This window comes from Aphidius gifuensis, linkage group LG2 (assembly GCF_014905175.1).
Source record: "Aphidius gifuensis isolate YNYX2018 linkage group LG2, ASM1490517v1, whole genome shotgun sequence".
Classification (NCBI taxonomy): Eukaryota; Metazoa; Arthropoda; class Insecta; order Hymenoptera; family Braconidae; genus Aphidius; species Aphidius gifuensis.
In genome coordinates, this window is record NC_057789.1 from 8,218,302 (window position 1) to 8,242,147 (window position 23,846).

General features: G+C 23.2%; 2 protein-coding genes across 6 annotated transcripts in view; one reads left to right on the forward strand and one right to left on the reverse strand.

The window, feature by feature from the left end:
• Positions 1 to 23,846, forward strand: part of LOC122848949 (cAMP-specific 3',5'-cyclic phosphodiesterase) — a 40,829-nt gene that overhangs the window by 569 nt on the left and 16,414 nt on the right. The window contains exons 2-3 of one of the 5 annotated variants that reach the window (XM_044147433.1): positions 3,220 to 3,556; positions 4,361 to 4,597. In XM_044147433.1, coding sequence (XP_044003368.1) covers positions 4,515 to 4,597 — 83 coding nt within the window. In that variant the 5' untranslated portion in view covers positions 3,220 to 3,556; positions 4,361 to 4,514. Of the gene's footprint in view, positions 1 to 3,084; positions 3,557 to 4,360; positions 4,598 to 14,629; positions 15,923 to 19,382; positions 20,166 to 23,846 lie in introns of those variants that run through there. The other 4 variants (XM_044147432.1, XM_044147427.1, XM_044147429.1 and 1 more) reach the window with 4 other exon arrangements.
• Positions 4,583 to 7,970, reverse strand: LOC122848948 (spindle pole body component 110-like). Its single transcript, XM_044147417.1, has 4 exons — positions 6,099 to 7,970; positions 5,955 to 6,026; positions 5,044 to 5,898; positions 4,583 to 4,974 (listed from the first exon to the last, which is right to left on the reverse strand). The coding sequence occupies exons 1-4, from the start codon at positions 7,875 to 7,877 to the stop codon at positions 4,678 to 4,680; spliced, it is 3,003 nt and encodes a 1,000-aa protein (XP_044003352.1). The 5' UTR covers positions 7,878 to 7,970; the 3' UTR covers positions 4,583 to 4,677.

Consider the following 23,846-nt stretch of genomic DNA (forward strand, 5'->3'; position numbering starts at 1 on the left):
TTTAAATTTTAAACATAATTTATTATGCGAATATTAAGTATGCTTTAATCTAATTTAATATAAAATTATATATCTGGCAATATTCCTAAATTGTCATGATGAATTAATGTGGCAATCACATATACTTGATGAAAAAAAAAAATTAAATTGAGAATGTGTTACTTGCCACATTATAATCGGTGCGAGATTGAGGTAATTTTAAGGTGGGCGTTGCGAAAAATTAAAAAATAAAATGACAGTTTTATGAACGGCAAGTGTACAAATCTCTTGAATTCAAAGCTCACATGATTATTTTGAGAATACTCAATTTATAATTCACAAATACACTATTAAAATTTATAATTTTATTATTTATACTTGTGAAAATATAAAAAGCATTACTTCAAGCCATCTCATTATTTTTGTCTTTTTATTTACAAATTTTAAAATACTATTAACATCTACTCACTGACCTTGATAAATATATCAACAACAAAAAAATATCAAAAAGAGAAAAAAAAATTATTCACGCAATTATTTCGATTTTTTAAATATTAAACTTGTTTTTTTTTTTTTTTATTGGCATTTTGTGTGGTATCAAGGCTAGGCTTTACATATATATAGGGTATTTCATGTCAAAGTGACGTTTTTACAGTAAAAATTTTGTATTTATTTATCAAAAAAAAGGTACAACTACTAATTTTTTAGAGAAAAAAATAGAAATATTATTTAAATTGAATATTAATTTATGGAAAAATACAAATTATTTAATTATTTAATAAAACGCTTAATAGTAATAAGATAAAAATAAATGAAAAAAAAAATAAATTGAAAAAAACTTGTAGCTGTAATTTATGTTATTTTTGGCTACCCAAAAAATGTTGCATATCTTCCAGATGTTACGTTACTGTATATAGACAAAAAGGGTGAAATGGTTGAGATGCTTTTTAGGGGGGACGGGGTGATAAGGGGGTAAGGGTAGTATAGGAGAGAATTATTAAAAGAGAGGAAAAGCTGGATGCGCGCGAGATTCCAAGTTGTAGCTTGAAGTAATACACACAGCTTTTTCCAACATAGAGAAAAAAATTTTGGTTGGTTTAGTTTAGTTGGCAATCGGCCGCTGTAACTGTTCATACTGATAAAAAATATATACCCATTATTCGCGGGGGTACGTGGTTTATAATTTTATTTTTTTTAAATTTAAATTATTTTTTATTTTAATTACTATTTTCTATTTAAACAAGTTTTTTTTTTGTGTATTAACGAAAAAAATACAGGTTGAATTTTATTGGTTTTATTTTATTTTTTTACCCTTGTGACTCCAAAAATATGGATCAATATTTATGAATATTAATAAATAAATAACATTGTTGTTTAATAATATTAATAGTTTATTCTATTTTTAAAAAATATATATAACGAGAATTAAATAAATATTTACTTCAAACAATACAACAGGATATTTGCTCTTTTTTTTTTTTTACTATTTTTTTTCATCTCTCCCTCTCGCTCTCTCTTCCTCAGTCTGTCTATCTGTTTTCTCTATTTTTTTTTTTTTTACTTCCTTTCACATTTTCTATATACTAGATCAAAAACTCTATTTGCAACCCAGAAAGGAACCCAACCCGATTCCCAGTATTAATTTCCTCAAAATGATTTTTTTTTTTTTTCTTATTATTATTCTCAATCCGGTAGTTGATACAAAAGTCTCTTTGATTATTTATCGACATGTGTGATATTTAATTTAAATGATAAAAATAATTATTATTATTTGTGTTATAATAATCAATCAATTTAATTGAGTGGATAAATATATAAAGACGAAAAAAAGGTGCGGTTTTTTTTTTTTTTTTTTGTAATTTAATTTCACTGTGATTTTGGATTTACTGATTTTTTTTTTTTTTTTTCCAATAGTCGTTCTATAAATATATGATAGTTACTTTGTTGTCAGATAGATTGGTTTAAAAAAAAAATAAAAAATTTTACATAAAAAACGGATTTACTATTTTTTTTTTACATTTTTTACATAAACATATTTTGAAATTTTTTTTAGAGTTTATAAAATTTAATTATCGTGTGTTTATTAATGAGCCAAACTCGGATAAATAATTGTTAAAAAAAATATATTTTTAAATGATTTATTAAGTATTTTATAAATTTGAGTAAATAAATTAAAAATAATTTTATATTTCAAGTTTTTATTGAGTTTACTTTATAAAAATTCAGCTCGTTATTTTATAGATATATTAAATTGTGTAGACAAAATTACATTGAGAATATAATAATATTAAATTTAAAATTAGTATGGAAATAGACACACGTTATCTACATAGTAAAGTGGTAATGAAAAAGCCAAAGAAAATAATTAAGTATAAAACAACTTTAGTTAAATTAAACCAAGAAAATGTTAGAAATTTAAATTTTGGATCTTTATAATTTTGTCTATTGATTTTTATAATTAAAATTAATTTATTAAATTCATCATTTTATTTTCTATATTATTTATCAATTATCAATATTATTATTTTATATTCTCGTTGTATATATACATAAACAACCGTTATTTATAAAAAAAAAAATATAAATAATTTTTGAAAATATTTACTTTTGATGTTGCAAATGCAGCAACATGTCCATCTACTTCATCGACAATCATAAAACTGTGATCATGAACTCCATCAAATCAAACATAAACCCAGTGAACTAATGAATTTTAAATAAATAATATTTAAAATTTAAATAAAACTCAATTAATTAAACAATAAAAAAAAGAAAAAACAATTTTTTTTTTTAAACTACTGATTTAAAATAATATAAAAAAAAAAATGGCATATCTTAACTCAAATAACTGGCAAAAAATAAAAATAAATAAAAAACTATATAAACTTTAAATTACAAAAAATTTAATTAAAAAAAAAAAAAAAAAAAACAATAATGATAATAAAAATCAAATAAAACAAAAATAATTTAAAAAAAAAGTGTATTTAAATTATTGTGATAATTAAAAAAATAATATAAAAAAAGTGAAAAAAAATTATACATATATTAATGTATAATATAAATTGTTAATTTGAATGTTTCGAGGGTGATTGTGTCGATTGTATTTCGAAGTGGGGGGCACGTGGTCGTGTTGCCTGCCGTGCGCCGGCGGCGGCGGGCGTGGGCCTTCCGGTGCCGGTAAAGGAGTCAAAAAATCAACTGGAAATATTAATAAAAAATCATCATTAATTGTACATTCAGGTAATCGTCGTAATCAACATCATCATCATCAACTTCATCAAAAAGGTATCATTGATAAAACAAGTGAAGGTGATAAACGTCTTATTGACAGTGATTTAGATGACATTGATTTAGATGATTGTGTTGTTATCAATACTGAAGATACATCCGAAATAACAGCTGGTTGTTTTACGGGTAAAAAAAATCAACATAATAATAATCAATTACATCAACAAAGTAAACAAGAACAGCAACAGGAGGAAGCATCAAAAGAGGGTGGAACACAACATAGGCTTAGTCCTCGATTGCACGACATTGAGGAGGAAGACGATGAGGATTGTCGACATATCAGAGAGAGGTAATTTTTTTTTTTTTTTTATTCTACTTTTTTCCTTTCAATTTTATACGTCAATAATTGTATATATTATTTATTCTTTACTGAGCTATTTTATTATATTATTGTTGTCAATTTTTTATCAATTTAGTTTCTTTTTTTTTCAGCAAATATTGTTTATTTGGTTCTATCAGTGTCCCTCTTAAAACATAAAATAATATTAGGTATAAATTGTGAAAAGAAAATCCCACCTTTTGATTTATATACACATTTTTTTTTTTTTTTTTTTTGGGGTCATATTACTTTATTTTTTTACTCTTGAGAAATTGTATATTCCTTGGGGATTGGCTTATGATGATGATGCGTCGTAGTCTCTTAGATATTTTCCAATAAAGCGAAATTAAAAAAAAAAAAAAAAGTAATAATAAATAAGAGCTATATTACAAAAAAAAAAAAAAAAATGGAATTAGTCGATGGAAATATAGTAATTTGTTTTTTTTTTATGATGAAAAAGAAAAAATTCAATAAAAATTATCTGGATTGTGCAAAGTTGGTGTATTTGATTAACCGAAAAAAAAATTACTAAAACTTGAACAAAGTTTAATGAAATTACCCGAAAAAGTTGTTAAAAAAACTCTGCAAAATGGTAATTTTTTTTTTTTGAATATATACTTTAATGATACTGCACAAGTATGATAATTTTTATTGAATTTTTTTAATGTTTTTTCGTGACCATAAAAGGGTGCATTTATTTTTTATCTTTTTGTGTATGTAAACATTAATTTAAGCTTGATATTATTTTGAGTTAATATATTTAATTATTGATAGAACGTATCAGAAGAAATCTCCGACTCCTAGTATCGGTGGTACCGGCAGCAGAACGGGTTGGCGTTCGCGCAGGAGCGTCACGACGTCGGGTGCAACGGGTCATCACGTGATCGCAAGTGCGGTAGCCACGGCTCAGGCAACAGCACTTGCGAAGATGCAGGCCGAACAAGGCAGCATCGGTGAGCTCAGGGGATATCATAATTTAAGATCTCGTCGTCATACTCTGGCAAATGTTCGGTGAGTTTTTTTAAATAATTTAAATATCATTAAAATTTATACAAATAATCTATATATTTTAAAGAAAAAAAAATCTAAAATTAACGTTTCGATTTTGGTAATATTGCTAAAACACCTTGACTTTTTTTTTGTGGTAATTTTTTTTTTTTTTCATTATCAAAATTATCTGTTATTGAACAATCTGAACCTCCACATGGATTACAGCTACATGGATTACAATTAAAATTTGGCACATTATTAATATTTGTTTGTGTTTCTACAGGTGTTGTTAAACTTGTTGAAATTGTTTTTGAAAAATATTCATTTCTTGGTTTTTTAGATTTTTGTGATTTCATTGATTCATTTTTGAATTTTTCATAATCTTTTTTTGACATTGTCTGAAATAATTTAATTATTTTCTCATTTTAAATTATAAATTTTATATTATTTATTGATAAAAAACTTACCAGCCATGTTTGTTGACAAAGACAATTTGAATTTTTTGAACATTCTGATAGTTTTGATGTTCTGTCATTGATTGATTCATCACTTTCATGATATTCTTTATTTTTCACTGAAATTTTTTTACCTGAATGACCATTTGTTTTGTCATTAGTTGGTATTTTACTACCATCATTTTTGTGCCTAGCTTTTTTATTTTCATGGCTCTCCTGTCTTCTTGATGGTTCTCCAATGCTATCAGCATTATCATCAACATTTCCAATGTCTGAATGACTCTCTTTCAAGTCAGATTCACTAGAAGTATTTCTAGAATTATCATAAATAGTTTTAACAATCATATTTTCATTTATTTCATCATCACTTGATGAATTTGAATCTTCATTTATAACACTATCAATATTAATATGTTTTTTTTCTTTTTGTTTTGTATTTTTTATCAATGGTGTTGATGATTTAATTGGTAATTTTATTGAATGCGTAGGTGTTGAAACTCTTCCTGATTGTTGACCTCTTCTAACCAATGATGTATCAACAAATAATGAAGAATTTTTATTTGATTCATCTTCAATAATTGGTTCAATGGTTTTTTTTCTTTTATTTTTTTCAATAACTGGTTTTGAGACAGGCATTGGTGTTGATGTTTCAACTGAAAAACTTATTGTTTGTGCTGGTGATAATACAACACTTGTTTTTCCTGCACCAATAACTATATCATCAATTTTATCTGTTTGTTGTTTTATTATTTTATCACTGGCTTGTGGAATAACTGGTGGAATACTTAGCTGATAATCATTTTGTCCTTCAGCTAATTCATCAGCTCTTATTTTACTATGACTATCTAAAAAATCTTCAAGTTCCATCTATAATTATCGAAAAAATATTAATACAAATTTATTTTTTCAACTTATTTAATTACCCCAAGATGATGAGCTATAGATTTTTGAAGATTAACACAATCTGTTTCTAGCTCAACACACTGTTGACATTTCTGTAAAAAAAAAATTATAATTTTAATTTTAATTAAACTATTTTTTATTGTTTAATCAATTTATATTCTTACTGATACACGTGCTTGAATTTTTGCAATATTATTAAGCCAATTTTTTAATTCATCTCTATCAATTTGAATAAAATTATTATTTTTAATTTTATCAGTATCAAATGTTGTGATATTTTGGCTTGATATTTCTGTCTCAGATGGTTCAACAATAGTTGATTGAAAATTATAATCAGTTGTTTGTAAATGAGTTTCTGTTTTATCTTCGGGTAAATCAAAAAATTGTGGTTCAGCAACACTTGGCAATGTTTGATAATTATAATCAGTTGTTTGTAATTGGCTATTTAAATTATCTTCTGGTAAATCAATAAATTTTTCACCAGAATTATTTGTTGTTTGTTCAACAGCCAATGATGATTGATAATTATAATCAGTTATTTGTAATTGATTATTTGTATTGTCTTCTAATAAATCATGAAATTCATTTTCAGAATCAGCTGCTCTAACCACATCTTGACTAACATCATTTGTATCATTTGATGAATTTTCAATTGATTCATCTACAACAGAAGTTATCACTTTTTTTTCTATAGAATTTTTATCAACAATTTGATTAATATTTGCATTGTCAGTTTCAGTTGATATATCATGAATTGATTTACTAAAAGTTTCATTTATTGCATCTGTTCCAGTTGATGTAACACTCACAATAGCATCAATATTTTGATCTTTTGTTTCAATGATTTTAGCTAATACTTCAACCTCTTTAAATTGTTTATTTTCAACATTTGTTCCTGTTGATTTAACACTCACAATAGCATCAATATTTTGATCTTTTGTATCAGGAATCCTAGATAATACTTCAACTTCAGTAACATTAGGTTTAATCATTGATTGTTTATCTTCATAATTAATTCGCTCACCAACAGCAGTATCAGTTTTATTTTTATTTGTATATTGCAATAATTTTTGATTACATTGAGTTAATTTTATTTGTAATCTTTCTACTTCATCTTCTAGATTACACACATCGTTAGCTAAAAGCTGATTTGCTGATGATTTATTTTGTAGTATACCTTTTAAATTATCAACTTCATTATTTTTTTCTTGTGACATAATTTCTACTGCAAATTCAAGTGCTCTCATATTTGCTTCTTGTCTTGATTCAAGTTCATCAATTTGTTTTTTAGTTGTCAATTCATTTTTAACAAGTTCTTCAAATTTTGTTAAATAATTTAAATCATCAATACCAAGTGATTGTACTGATTGCTCATTATTTATATCATTTTTTTTATCATCATCTTCATCATTTTTTTTTAATATATTTTCAATTTCATTAATTTTTTTTTCAAGATTTAACTTTTTTTCTTTAGCATCATTAATTTTTTTTAAATTTTCATCAATTGTTAATTTTTTTTTTAACAAACAACATTTAGCTTCATCTCTACGTTTTAATGATTTTTTTCTTGTTGATTCAATTTCACGTATTCTTATGTCATTATGTTGTGATAAACTATTATTAATACATGAATTAAATATTTGCATTTCATTTGATTGTTTGCCAATTAAATTTGTTATTTTAGCTGGTACATTTTCACCAGGTTTTAAATCAATTAATGTTGCAACTGGATATATTCTACTTTGTAATTCAACTCTTTTACTTAAATCATTTTTAATTTTTGAAAGTTGTAATAATTTTTCTTGTCTTTTTTCAATCATATCACAAAAATCTGGTGGACAACAACGAAATCTTTTTGCATGGCTACTACAATCTATATTACCTTCATTTTTTTTTACATTTTGCTCATTTTTTTTATCTCCATTATCACCAACATTTTCCATATTTAAAAATCATCAAAATCCAATTATTTAATATCAAAAAATTAAGCAATTAATTAACCAAAAATATTATCCTACTGTCAAAAACATTGGCAGTGTTTTTTTTTTAAATTTTCAAACTTGAGTGAGAAAAAAAAAAACACCAACTAAATCTACTTGATAAATTTTTCTCTCCACAAACGGATTTAAAAAAAAGTAGATAATTGAAAAAAGAAAAACAAGATTTTTTTTTAAATTAAAAATCATATTATAAAATTTAAATGAAAAATTAAATTATTTATGCAAAAAAAAAAAAGACTACGTTGTAAATATTTTCTTTGAGCTTTTTTTCTTTGTTTATAATATATGTATTATTTTAACCATCCAACGAGTATAATACAACAGTTTTATTATATAATAATAATAAAAAAAAAAAATAGGGATGATAGGTGAGCTACAAGTTCTACCACGAATAACATATACACCCCCTTCGATTTAATGTAGGTTAAACATGACGTCACTAGGCTCCTTGTGACGTGTTTCAATCTGAAATATGCAGTGTGGTTTCAACGCGAACTAAGCGTGCTTTTGAGCTTTTCAGTCTCGTGGTCATTGACTCTGTCAAGATCGTTTTATTTTTTTTTCCCAACGTCATCATATAATTTTTTTTTTATACTTTTCTACTCTTTTTATATATATTAAATGTTTATCAAATTTTTTTACCCATTAACCTTATTTTTTTTTCAATCTAAATGAGCTTTATATACATTTTTTTTTTTCCTTCCTTTTTTTAAATATCAAATTCTTGTTTTTATATATGAGCTTTTATTTTTTATATACAAATCGATTGGACTTTAAATGTCTATTTTGATTATTAAAAAACCTTCAAAGAAATATTTAATAAATAAAATTTATTCGATAAAATATATACATTTTTTTTTTGTTCGATAAATAAATATTTATCTTGGAAAAAAAAAATAGAAATCAAAGCTTATTGTATGATATAATTATGATTTATTTAAATAACTTTGATGCACTGTGTTTTTTCATCAATAAACCAGTCAGTTATTAATTCCCAGTGTTGGATTTAATATTCCTTTAAATATTGACTCTTAAAAATTATGTAAAATAAATATTGGAGCTTATAAATATCAACGTTACAAATAGCTCTACATAAATCTATGAACTAAATTAAAAAAAAAGATAAGATTAAAGTGTATCTATGCGTTTTATTTATCAACAAAATGATTTTGCATTTGTTGTTAGTAGAAGCTAAACTCAAGGGGTTAATAAAAAAGTATAAAGCCAACAAGCAAGATGACGATGATGATTATGAAAAATTCAAAGATGATGGTATAGACTGTCTTGAGATGTACCAAGTTTTTGAGAAGGGTATAGAGAGTTAAAATAAAAAGCTCAGAGAATTGTCAGAGAAATAGACAAAGCACGAGATGATAAGGTCTTGTGATGAGGAGGAAAAGAGAAATATAGAGAGGGGTAAATGTTGAGTTGTCATGGTAACATGGTTCTTTTGTAAAGAGTTTGGGTAAATCGATGGTACACAGTGGCGTCGCATCAGGTGGTGGCATCGATGACCACGTCCAACAAGTGGAGCATTACCTTGCTTTGCTTTTCACATCATACTCATAATATAATACATAGTTGTCCTTATGTTATCGATAACTATATTATGTAGGATATATCAGTCTACATAATATTATTAACCGTATTTTTATATTCATGTTTTTCACTCAGTTATAATGACATTTTATATCAGCCTTTTTTTTTTTTTTTTTAAATATATAAGAGAGCTTTTTAATTTAATTCAAAACATTAATTGTATATTTGTTAATTAATATATTAATTATTTAAGTTTTGATTCAATTTATTTTATTTTATTCCTACAAGTGGGTCGATAAATAATACGATTTATTTCTATCGAAAAATTAAGACTATTTCGAAATAAAATTAAGACTTTTTCGAAATAAAATCAAGACTTTTTCGAAAATTTATTTATGTTTTTTTCTTTATTTTTTGGATCATTTAATAATGACATATCATTGTTGATAATCAGCAATTTAGTTGGCTTATTATTTTTTATAAAATCGAGCTTTTTTTTGAGCTTTTTTTTATTCTTGAAATCATTATTCAAATTAATCAATACAGTCTTGATATTTGTATGATGATTTGATGGTTTTTTTAATTATTTATTTAATTTATACATTTAAATAAATAAATATAGATATTTGAGGTTTTTTTTTTTTTTATTATAACTGCTACAATTTGTGAATACATTGCGTCCTTGAACTCTTAACCTACAATCGACCCTGTACGACCATTATGCTCACCAGTTGCGAGAGAGATGCTTTTTTCAGCGATAATCTTGTTTCTGCAAAAGCATTAAATATATTTATGTTTGTATATAATTTATATTCATCAATTAACTTTTGAAAAATATATTTTTTTAAATTACTTTTTTATGTAATTAAAAACTTTAAATAAATGTTATATATTTATATTTTTTTTTTAGCTTATAAACACAGAGTAAAACATTAGCTAATAAATAAAAGTAAAAGTTTTATTAAAAATATAAATATTATATGAAATTTTTCATTTATGAATGAAAAAGTTTTATGTTACTATAGTAAAAAGTTATTAAATCAATCTTCAAGATGTTTGTTTTTAAAACTTATGGTGACTTTTATGAAAATTATTTTCTTAAAAACGTCATACTGTTTTTTTTACTTTTAAAGAAAACTATTGTTTAAAAAATTTTGTGGAAAATAATATTATTTTGGGTATTTTATAAATAATAATAAATTTAATTTTTATTTTCATTTGTCCAAATGAATAATTGCAAGAAATATATTACACATGCGCAGAATTTTGTGACATGTATGCAGATTATTAATCTGGCTAAATTATTAATAAAATAAACTGAATTATTTATTTTTAATTAAAGCTGATAAATAATTATCTTTGATAAAAATTAATTAACAATTTACAATATCAAAATTTACATTGCTCAACCCATGAATTTCAAGTATAGAAAAAAAAAAAATACAAATTGTTTAATTATAAATTAAAAATAAATGACTTTTTTCGTTATCTATTATCAAAATCAATCAGATTTTTGTTACCAAATCTATTACGTTATTATCATTGGTAGTAAATAGTAGAAAACTTTTGATAATCAAACAGAAAAATTAAGTCGTTTTTGCGCTCTATAAAATTTCTTATTAATAATTTTGGAATCTATCGAAAATTTCGATTCGAAACTGATGGACAAGCGCAATTTCGATTCAATGTTTATCACGTTATCTCCTCGACCAGCTTAAAAATATTTTTAAAAAATTGTTATCTTGTATTTTACATTTTTTTTGTTATTTAATTTTTTCAAATTTCATATTTTTTTTTTTACATTTTCATCGCTATTAAAAATTTCTATTAGAATTTATTGATGCAAGACCTCAATTGCTACCAACCTGCCAATAAAAAAAATCACACAATATCATAGTCGGTACAAAAATAGTACACATTAGTTTTAAAATACACCGCAGTATCGGCAAGTCAGTGATTTTTAGATATTTATTTTACGTATTCTACTGTACCAGCTGCATGTAACAATAAAAATTTATTGTTGTTATTTTTATCAATATTTAAATAAATAACAAATCAATATTTAAGGTCATTTAAATTATAAATTAGTCAATTAATTAATCACTTGTGTAGATACAATTTTACATATGAATAATTACATTCTTTTCATTTTTTCTTTTCGTCATTTTACGAAAGAACACGTATTTTTTAATTGAGCCAAGATTGTTGAATGATTTTATATCAAATTTGTAAACAAGTAAAGCTCACGTGACAAAAAAAAAAAATAATTAATACTGAATTTATCTCGAAAATCGCATCAATTTTCTCAAAATTTTTTGTAGAAATTTCGATAAATCTTAAGAATTTATAGAGTATCTTTTGCAGGTTTTAAAAATATTTTATAAAATCATTTTTTTTCTTGTTTTTACTCGCATAATTCTTGGTATATCTTTGAAGATTTTAAAAAAATGTCCAAAGTCGTTTGAATGCCTGCAGAAATACCATGATGATATAATCAAATATTCTATCTGCGCAAATCTATGCGCAAAATTTTATCCTTAAAATATTTCCTGGGTGTTTTTTATATATGCTAAGGATATTCGTGTCGAAATCCGGATAAAATCATTCTAATTTGTTTTTCGTCAGTTAAATTGTGTGCTATTTTTTTTTGTATTATTTTTCAACCGGGTAAAGTTTGATCAGTTAAGAATGCATGATCATATCATTATAAAATTATACACAAATTAACCTTTGTTCTATATATGATAAATAGTTTTTTTTTTAAATACATTTTGAGTATAATTGTGTTTCGACAAAAATAGAAACCGCATGTCAAAAATACTTGAAAATAGAGTTATTTTTATAAAGTTGATAATCGTCAAAATAATGAGCAAAGCAAGTCTGAAGAAACTCAACTCTCAAGTGCTCTCATGTTTTTTTTTTTTTCTTTAAATTAAATAATAAAGTGAAGTTCTTCACTTTTGGTTATTAATTCAGTTATTTATTTTAACGAGTATACTTAAATATAGTTGCTTAATTATCTCCATAACCAACATGGAAAATTTTGTAAACAATTCTAGTAATTATTCAATTGACAATGAAAATAATAACAAAACTTTATCATCATCAAGTGAAATTGAAGAATACGATACACCTTCAGAAAATAATTCAAATGATTATGAAGAAAAATCATCTGTTTCCAACGAGTCTCTAAATTTTCAAGTTGATAACTCAAAATTATTATCAACAAATTCACATAGTTTAAAAATACGTTCAGCATCATCACATGATAGATTTAAAAAAATGAATTGGATTATTGAACAGTACAAAAACCATGATACAAATAATAAAGCTCCATCTTTGATAAAAACAATAAGCAATTTTGATGAAAAATTAAACTATCAATCAGATGTTAAAGTAATATCAAAAATAAAAAATGAACTTGAACCATTTTACTCACAGCTGAGTGAATTAACTGGCAAAGTTAGAGCACTTAGTCTCATGCAAAAAAGTATTGATAATAATTTAATAAATAATAATTTACAATTGAATAATAATAATAATTTATTAACTGATAAAATGATATTTGGCCACATGTCAGATGTTAATATTTGTAGTGGTAAAAAGTTGGCATTGAGCCATAAATCTCAAATAACATTTCAAGATGAATTTAAAAAATATCATCAATATACTGCCAACATTAAATTGTGCCAAGAAAAATTTTCACAAACAGATTATACACCCTTAACTACACTTGGATCAATTGATAAAACAATAAAAATTATTGATTATTTATCAAATAATAATCAAAAAAATATATCAATTAATAATAATGATAAATCAATTAATAATCATGATAAATTAACAAATAATTTAACAATTAAAAAATCCATTCGTGGAATGACATATTCCCCAAAAGATTTTGCAACTATTTGACTAAAATTTGATCTAAAAAAAAATATAAAATAATGTTTTTTATCAAGTGAATAAAAATTGTTTAAATAAGTTTTTTTTTTTTCATTTAAAAAAATCAATATTTCATTTATTTTTCTTGTGGCTTTTTTTTTTTTTTACACCATGTAACTTTTAAATTACAAAAATAAAAAAAAATAAAAATAGATGTAATAAAAAAAAAAAAATTAGGTCACTTCCGTAATAAGTACAGATGCTACTAAGCATGTGTGTATGTCAAAACCATCAAAGTAAAATTTTTATTTTATTTTTTTATATTTATTTTATTGACTTTTAGTGTTTTTTATTTTTTATTTTGAAAATTAATTTAATGTTGTTTTGAGGTAATATTGTTTAATTAAATTTATTTAGTATACAATTTGTCAAATGAAAATAATTTACAGTATTTATTTATTTTTTTTTAATTTGATGTATTCAATTAATAAATTAATAATTTATCAGTGACTTGTATATTATATGCATTTTTTAAATTATTTATTCACGAATTTTTTTTTTTTTTATCGGGTTTTAAATGATGACTGATTTAATTTTACTGTGTCATTAAAATAACATGATGAGAAATTGTTATTTATTCTGAATATAATTTCACAAAAATTAAATATTTATCTATTTTTTTTTTTTTTTATTTTTTACATAACAACTAATTGTCTATGTAATTTTTAATTTTTGGCTCTTAAAATATTTTTTTTAACCTATTTATTTTCCGTATTTAAAACCTTGTATTAAATATTTTTATAAACCCCAAAATAACCCATTAATTAACCCACTAAAATACCAAAATATACAATTAAAAATTAAAAATTTTTCAATATCATTTTTATAGATAAGAAAATTGTATATAAATTTTCTTCAATAATTATTTATTATTTTTTAAAAAATAATTAAAATGAAGTCAAGAGGAACAGACAAAAAATATAAATAAATATATTTTTTAATTTAAAAAATATCAATAAATATATATTTATTCATTTAATTATTTTAAAAATGCAATAAATATTTTTTTTTTCAATTTTTAATTCACTTTTTTTTTTTTTTATGTAAATTAATTAATTTTTTTGTTGCTCTCTTAAATGATAGTGTTTATTTATTTATTTATTATTATTTTTTTTATGATAGTGAGTGGGAGATACTTTTTTCACGTTTCAATTAAGCAATGACGTCACGGTTGTCGTTGGTCTGGGTTTATACATTTTATTAGCTCGATTATTCATCGTGTCGGGTGCGACGCACGCTGGTCAAGCGCTGATTATGTGTGTTACGTTCTTATTTAAACATTTTTATTATATATATTTTAAAAAAATTTTTTTTCTCATTCTCAAATGATTGTAGACATATATTTATCATGTGTGTGACAAGCATCAAAGGCTTCTTGCCTCGAGGTTAGTTAGTTGTGTTGTGGTCTTCATGCTTGCACTTGGTTTTACTTTATTTTTCTGTTTCATTTTCATTATTATTTCGCGCGATAACAACTGTTGACTTGCTTCAATATATATTTATAATATTTACCTATACAGTTGTAATAATAATTACAATATTTATCATAAAAAGGTGCAGTGACAAGCATCTACGAAGACTTGTGTAATTTTTTTTTATAATATTAAATTATTTTTCTCGTATTTTATAACATACTTGTTATTTTATTTTTTTTTATTTTTATATTATCTATTTTTCTTATAATTATTTGTTGCGTGCTCTAGTTTTCTGTTTTTATATTTCAATATTTTTTATTTTTCGTAACTTCTTCCTCATATTACCACGATATAGTTATACTTTTTTTTTTTTTTTTTATTATTTATTTTGTTTTTCAATCAACGACGTAATCTATCCAGTCCTTTTTCCGTTTTCATCAATCATCGATTGTTTTTTAACGACGTACAAAGTTCTCGGGATATCAAAGCTGATACATAGAATAAAAATTTTAATTTATGTTAATTAAGCAAATGCAAGAAAAAAAAATAATAACGTGTCGAGTGTTTTTAAGAATATAATTATGAGCGAGTAAATTTTGTTTTTCATAAATGTTAATATAATAAATTGTATATTTTTTATTATGATTAAATATTCAGTTAGTTGATTAAATTCTTCTTCTGTTTTTTTTTTTTTTATTAAAAAAACATATTTAAAGATAATTAAAATAAACAAACAAAGCGAGTGTGTATATATACACGTGTTTTATAATTATTAGAAGATGTGACATTAATAATAATATTAATGAGTGAAGAAAATATATATAAATAAAGAGTCGTTGGATTAAACATGAAATGCTCGATGAAAATGTGATTGGTTAGATGTTGATAGAAAGGAGTTTCAAGTGCAACTGTGTGTGTGTATTATAAATAATATAATATATTAAATAAAAATATGAGCAATTATCTTCAAGTGCCAGAGCTAAGATTGCCGGCTGGTGAAGGTGGTGATAATAAACCCATTTCACCACAACCAATTCTTCTTGTGCCTGCTAGTAGTATACCCAGGAGAAGGCATTCTTGGATTTGTGGGTGAGTTGTATATACTACGACGAATTTTCATGTCAATATGTAGCATAAATTTGAAGCAAAAATTATTTAAATAGACACAAATTTTAATTAATAATAATATACGGTTGATGGGACTGAAGTTAGACAACATCCATGGTGAACCAGGCAAATTAATTATCCACTATTTGATTTTTGTTTTCATTTTTATTCAATTTATAATTAGGTTAAATATAATGAAACATTCGAAACGATGAAAATTTGACTTATTTATATTTTAGTGTTTTGTAGAAAAAACACTTATAATTTTGTTTGGGTGTCTGTCTGCCTTGTTGCCATTAACATATTTATTAAATATAATTTTAATAGAATAAATAAAATAAAATAAAACAATTTTAATCAATGACTATTTGATTAATTTTATTTTTATTCTGCTGAGAAACACGTGAAAAACAAAATTATTAAAACATTAATTTCTAGCTATTGATTGAATTTAGCAAGGCTTCAAATAAAAAAAAAAAAAAAAGCAAAAAAACAAAAACAACTTGTTAGGATTAGTGTTTGTGTTTTTAATTTTTTTATTTCTTTGTCAACTAAATTGCCTACAAATAAAATACCTACAATTTGTATTAATTTGATGACACTAAAACTTAGCAATAAAACAAATTAAAAAGTTATACAAAAATTTCAATCATACTGTCGATACTTTGTGTATAAAAAAAAAAAAAAAAAAAAAAAAAAACAAGTGTCTAACTAAATTACTTACAAATCAAATTTAAAAACTCAAACAATTATTTATCTTTAATTTTGTCATCAACAAAAAGTATTTAATTTAAAAGTAACACCGGACGTGTTACAATAACGTTATTTAAAAGTTTTAAATACCATCATCGTCAACACGTGGTGTAAGGATACCTTTGAAACTGGAGAAAGGAAAAATTCTTGGTAGTGATTTGCTGGTAAATTGATATGACATATATATATCAATAAATTTAATACATCATTTTATATTTACTCGGACAATATTATATATTTTAAACTACTTTTAAAATAATCTCAATTATTTTTTGATTAAAAAAAACAATTAAAAATAATAATTAATTTTTAATTTTCTTTTCGTGTTGATAAAGTTTAAAAGATTTAAAAATATATTTTAAATTATATTTAATTTAAAGTAAATATAAATAACATTTACATTTATTTTTAGATTAATTAAACTTTTAAATAAAATTTTAATTCAATTTTAATTTGATTTTTTCTCGCTTTTGGGTCGTAGTAATTTTTCAATCTAATATATCATCATCATCATCATCATTGATTTATAGTTTTCAAGTTCAAATATATAATAGTAACGCCTGCTAATTATATCCTCAAATATTATCGATATCTGTAAATAAAAACTGATAGTTTTCTAATATAAAAATACGTCAGAAATAATAAGAACTTGTATTTTTTTTTTCTTCAAGTTAATTGTACTCATGTGTTTTTCATTAGACTCAATCAAGTTTCTTGATTTTTTTTTTTTCCATTTTTCTTCACGTGTTTGTCATTATGACAGGCCATTTAATCGTTTTTCATTCCAACAAATACAAGTATATTTTTTTTCATCTTTATATAAATCAAAAAATCAAAAAAAAAAAAAAACAATTAATTATTTTTTTTATTAGCCAGATCATTTTGCATTTAGTATTTAATTATAATATTTAATTAGTAAAATTTATACTCAGAAATATTTATATGATGTATTTCATGCCAAAAAAAAAAAAACGCTTTTAAAAATAATTACTATCCTTCGTAAATAAATATTTCAAATCGATTAATAATAAGCAAATTAAATAGCTTTATATATTTGTATAATTTTACCGGGCATATATAAATTTTCTAAAATATTTGTATAAAATAAATATGACCTACAAAAGACCACCGAGCTTTAACAAACTATAATGTCTTATTGCACGCGAGTTAACAATTTAAATATATCGACAAATCGTTCAGTATAATTATGTACACATTAGATTTTTTAAATTTTATTTATCGTTATTTTTTCAATTAAAATCTTTTTTTTTTTTTTTGATAACTGATTTTTATTTACACCTAAAAAATATTGTTGATACACGTTTTTCTATTTGACAAAAAAAATCAATATGAAATTATTTTTTGATGAAGAATATTTTAACCAACAGATGTAAATTGTTTTTTGAATAAAAAAATGATTTTTATGGTTTCAAAATTTCAAGCAATTACAACTGTAATTCTAATGAATTATTAAAAAATTTTTTTTTCTATTTTTAAAGAAGATTTCGAATTTGAATTTCCGACAATTTCGAAGAAATAGTTTCGTAAATTTCGCGCGTAAAAAATCACGTGGTTAATGAACAATTTAATGATTGACAATTTTTTTTAAAAACAATATTTCAAGCTTTTCATCTGGTAAATATAAAATTAATATTAGTCAATAATTTGATAATATTTTTAACAAATTTCTGAGTATATTTCGTAAAATGTATTATCTGGAATATTACGCAATTCGAACAGCGTGTTTTAGACATGCTGAAGAACTCATAACCCAGTTTTTTTTTTTCTTTTCCATTAATTATTTATTTAAAAGTTGAAAATTAAATTACCACGTATTTTCTTTATTCTTAAAATTTTTTGTTGTCATTATTTCATCAAATAAAAATAATTTTAGAGTCTCAATAAATTTTTTAAAAAACCATTTAAATTTTTTATAACTAAAAATAAAATTTTTTTTTTATTAGAAGTTATTGATTGCCATAAAAAACATTGTTAAAAATTAAATTTTTATTGTCAATTCACAATAATCTAACTGTCTTATATATAAAAAATTTTTAAGACCGCTGTATTGATATTAAAAAAATGTTGATTTTTTATTTTCATATTTACGTCATTTTTTTATAAAAATTTAAATTAATTTTTAAATAAACAATAACAATACTACAGTTTTAATTAATTATACAAAGATACACTTTTTAATATTAATTAAAATATAATCTTCAAAAAAAAACAATAGCAATTCAAGGCAAAACGAAACGAAAAAAAAAAAAAAGAATTTTAAATTTAATAAAGCTCTTGAAATTATGATGCTTTTATAATTTCATCTTTTGCATCTTGAGCTTGCAATCATTAATTATTTGACAAAAAAAAAAAAAGCAGAAAAATAACTTAAATTTAAGCTTGAATTTAAATTATACATATCGAAACTTATAAATTTCATTACGTCTCCAGTTTGCAATGTAAAAAAAAAAAGCCCCTTGTGACCTCGACTGTTAAAAATATATAAAAATAAAATCATAAATAAAAACATTTTTCATTTGATCATAATCATACAATGACAATGAATTTTAAAGTTTATTTTTTTTCGAGTGCATAATACTTGTACTATGTAATTCAAATAATTTTTTATTTCTAATTTACAAATATTTTAAGAAAGTTTATTTATAACAACCACGCATTATGATGATTCATATATTATTGCAAAATCATATCGTATGTGCACTTTGCCAGATCATAACGCACTTAAATACTTTGAAAAAAAAAATAATTTTAAAGATAAAAATATTTAACTAACATACCAATCGTAATAATTACTGGGATTTTAAATATTATCTATTATTTATAATTATTTAAAATTATTTATATCAATAGTTAAATATAACTAAAATACAATCAAGTTTTTTTAAAATAATATTTACGCAGTTGAAATGATATTTTTTTGTTTCTTAGAATTAGTTGATTTAAATATATCCACGATGGAATTTAATAATTTTTTTTCAAGTTTTGTCGTTACTTGTAGTTTTGTATAGTCGATAAAAAATAAATTTAAAAAATATATATGTTAAAATTTGAGAAAAAGAAGAGACGGTTGAGAATAATCTGAGTAGCACTATAAATACAATATGGCATTCAGTTCTGTGTGGTTCGTCAGGCAGTAATGTTCTTGAATTTAGTCGTGTACAAAAATAAACAAAAAAAATATATAAATTCCTTTTTACAAAAAAATTACAAGGTCTGTAATTTTTATCCGTGAATCTAATAATTAGCCGAAAAACAAAACCAAAAAATGTAAAGGTGCTTTTGTTATATGAAAAAAAAAAATGAAAATGGTTTGTTAAAAATATAATAATAAAAATCCTAGAAAATAAAAAGGTAAAGTGATAATGGAGAGATTGAGTACTTCGGAAGTAATGCGTCGCAAGGAGAAACGACGTCGACGTGGATGGACAGTGGTTATTGGACATGAGGTTCGGTGAGTTTCATATTTCAAAATTTGATTTTCATACATATATGTCAACATCCATGGTGAACCAGGCAAATTAATTATCCACTATTTGATTTTTGTTTTCATTTTTATTCAATTTATAATTAGGTTGAAAATAATGAAACATTCGAAACGATGAAAATTTGACTTATTTATATTTTAGTGTTTTGTAGAAAAAAACACTTATAATTTTGTTTGGGTGTCTGTCTGCCTTGTTGCCATTAACATATTTATTAAATATAATTTTAATAGAATAAAAAAAATAAAATAAAACAATTTTAATCAATGACTATTTGATTAATTTTATTTTTATTCTGCTGAGAAACACGTGAAAAACAAAATTATTAAAACATTAATTTCTAGCTATTGATTGAATTTAGCAAGGCTTCAAATAAAAAAAAAAAAAAAAAGCAAAAAAACAAAAACAACTTGTTAGGATTAGTGTTTGTGTTTTTAATTTTTTTATTTCTTTGTCAACTAAATTGCCTACAAATAAAATACCTACAATTTGTATTAATTTGATGACACTAAAACTTAGCAATAAAACAAATTAAAAAGTTATACAAAAATTTCAATCATACTGTCGATACTTTGTGTATAAAAAAAAAAAAAAAAAAACAAGTGTCTAACTAAATTACTTACAAATCAAATTTAAAAACTCAAACAATTATTTATCTTTAATTTGGTCATGTGCAACCCACATAATATGATTCATAAATTATATTATTCATAAATACTATTTTGAATAATTCATTAAGGCCAAGTGATTCTAATGATTATTTAATTGTCATAACAAACTCGTGACAATATATTCATCTAAATAAAATAAGACAAAATTTAAACAATCAATACATAATATATTTTACGTAAATTAAAATATATAAATATCACTTGAATTTCAAGAATGTACAAATCGTTACGAGGAGATGTCGCTCACAGACAATTTCCCTGATACATCGAGCTCAGTATATAAAACTTTATTATTCTAATCAAAACACATACATATCCCTCTACATAATTCAAGTAATTTTATCAAAATCCGATAACAAGTGTTTACCTGTGCAAAAGCTTTATCACCATTTTGAATCAAAAATTTTTAACCAATCCATTAATTAACAAAATAACGTTATACAATCCTTTCAAAGCCCATCAAACTTGATTGTAATACATAATAATTCGTAATACATAAAGAAAATTTATTTAAAATAATTCCTACATCATTTTAAAATTGATCCGATCATGGATCTATACAAAGATTTCCAAAATTGATCATTCGTTATAATTTATTCAAAAAAAAGAAAATAACAACTATTATTACTATGACAATAATAAAATGATTGTACTATCCTGATACATATATATTTCATCTCTTGATATATATATATAGATATACAATACATGTACAGATAAATGATTGGGGCCGAGAAATGACACGGTGTTGCGCGAGCACGACGTTGCAGAAAAGAGAGTTGAATCCAGATAGTCTGTATAGGCTGCGCCCTAGCCTAGGCAATATGCGACACATTCACTCTAAAATATATATATGTACTTGTTATTATAGATATATAGATATATAAAGTAAAAAAAAAAATTTCACCTATGCTCTGCACATAGACTAAAAGCATTTCCTTCCACTATCCCTTTTCTATCTGTATATATATTTCTTTATCAAAGTGTTGAAAATATTTCATGATAATATTTTCACCCATTCGTTTTTGTAGTAGTATATACTGGCTGACTGGGCCATTGGTAGTAGAGAAGGAGGATTATAAGCTAGCCAAGCAAGGTAGTAGCGCTGTGCTTGTGTTTTCTGGTGCTCACTAATGCTTGGCATTACCGAGGCTACACTTCGTCTATATATCGGTCCAATTTTAATTTCCTAAAAATCATTTTATTCATTAACAAGTGCAAATTATCTTAAATTTACAGTTAAATTTTTCATAAAATATAAAACATTTTACAAGTGAATTTTTTTTTTAGTGCGTTTTAGTGATAATAAAATTGAATTTTAGTTAATTATTTGACATTTTTTTTTTTATCAAATAAGGTAAATTAAAAAATTTTCTAATATCAAGGGTAAATTTATTATCAGTCTATTTAATCTGATAAAATCTGTTCGAGCACTTGACGTAAAGGTTACTCAACCTCATACATTTTTTAATAACAAAAAAAAAAAGTAAATTTTAGTAAAAAAAAAAAATTTACAAAATATAAAAAAACACAATTGTAATTTATTTATTGTGTTTATTGTATTGACAAACATCTCAAGGATATTTTTTGTCATTATGAAAAATAATGTACAATATTTATTATCTAAAATGTTAACCTTTCAATTTGATTTATGTTGAATACGCATGTTGGTACAACCTGGTATACAAATGCAGGTCAAAATATCATAACTTTGATGAGTTTATATAACATTAAAATTTGTAATATAATCACTCATTTATATCCCCACTTAAATTTTAATTTGCCCTTTTCAATCTTATCATTAAAAAATTCCAATTTTTTTAAACACTTATTATTGTTATTTTATTTATATCTATTTAATTTACACAACAACAACAACATTGATACTTGCGTGATATCTGATAAATCGTTAATTTTAAAACTCTAAAAACATTGTTTGTATTTTAAATTAAAATTTTCAGAATTTAATATAGAAGATTTTCAAGTGTGATATTGAGATAACTGTGACTTTCGCTTTATTCTAATAAAATATACCGGTTTACAAACACCGATCTTGTTTTACTCTTTACCGATTTATTTCCAAAAAAATGATAAAAAAAATACTTTTAAATTGAATAAAATTATATTTTAATAGCTTGTTAAATCATTGAATAATTTATATAATTAAAATATAATTTTTTAAGTGTTGTCAACAAAATTTAAATTAGCATAATCGATTTATATACTTGAATAATTTTTAGTATGTAATGTATAATTTTCATGTGATCAATAACTAAACGAGTAGCATTACCTGTCAATTCCAAAACTCTTCAGGTTCAATTGTGACGAGTCAGAAAACAAAGTTTATTTATATATATATTTTGTATTATTTATGATATATATAAATTTATGTATTTACCTTATTTTGCTGACACGAACACTGTTTCATGTTATATCACATAGATATGGGGTTTGTCTAACAGAGACTAAGGGAATCGATTTCGTATATATTTTCGTGTCCAACCATGCCAAGATCACCAACGCATTTTAGACTATATATTTTTATTTTTTTTTTTTCATAAAGACCTACTTTTTTATTTTATTTTTATTATTTTCCGCTTTTATTTAGCTTCACATCGATTGACCATATTATGTAACTATATCTCTCTTTTTTTCGATTTTTTTTTTTATTTTTCTTCCTTGTTTTTTTTTTCCAGCATGTTCAGAGTGCATTAGTTGGTTTTTTTTTTCTTTTATAAAATCAAATTATGTTTTTTTTTTTTCATATTTCAATCACGAGTAACCCGTATGTAATTGTTTAACAACAATGCAAATTGCCCAAATTAAAATAAAATTGAAAAATCATACTTTTTAAACATTAGTGTCAAAGTTGTTGTATATTTTTTTAAACATTAAATAAAATCTGACCTTTAAATTAAATTTAAATTAAAGTCTATTTGTTAATTTAAAAAAAAAAAAATATATTACAAGTTGATACTT

What these genes read in the sequence shown, in the direction of transcription:
- LOC122848948 (XM_044147417.1), bottom strand. Translation starts at nt 7,877, where the DNA reads ATGGAAAATGTTGGTGATAATGGAGATAAAAAAAATGAGCAAAATGTA. An exon ending in CTATAGCTCATCATCTTGGG is followed by an intron (nt 5,899 to 5,954) that starts GTAATTAAATAA and finishes CGATAATTATAG; the next exon opens with ATGGAACTTGAAGATTTTTT. An exon ending in TTTGTCAACAAACATGGCTG is followed by an intron (nt 4,975 to 5,043) that starts GTAAGTTTTTTA and finishes AAATTATTTCAG; the next exon opens with ACAATGTCAAAAAAAGATTA.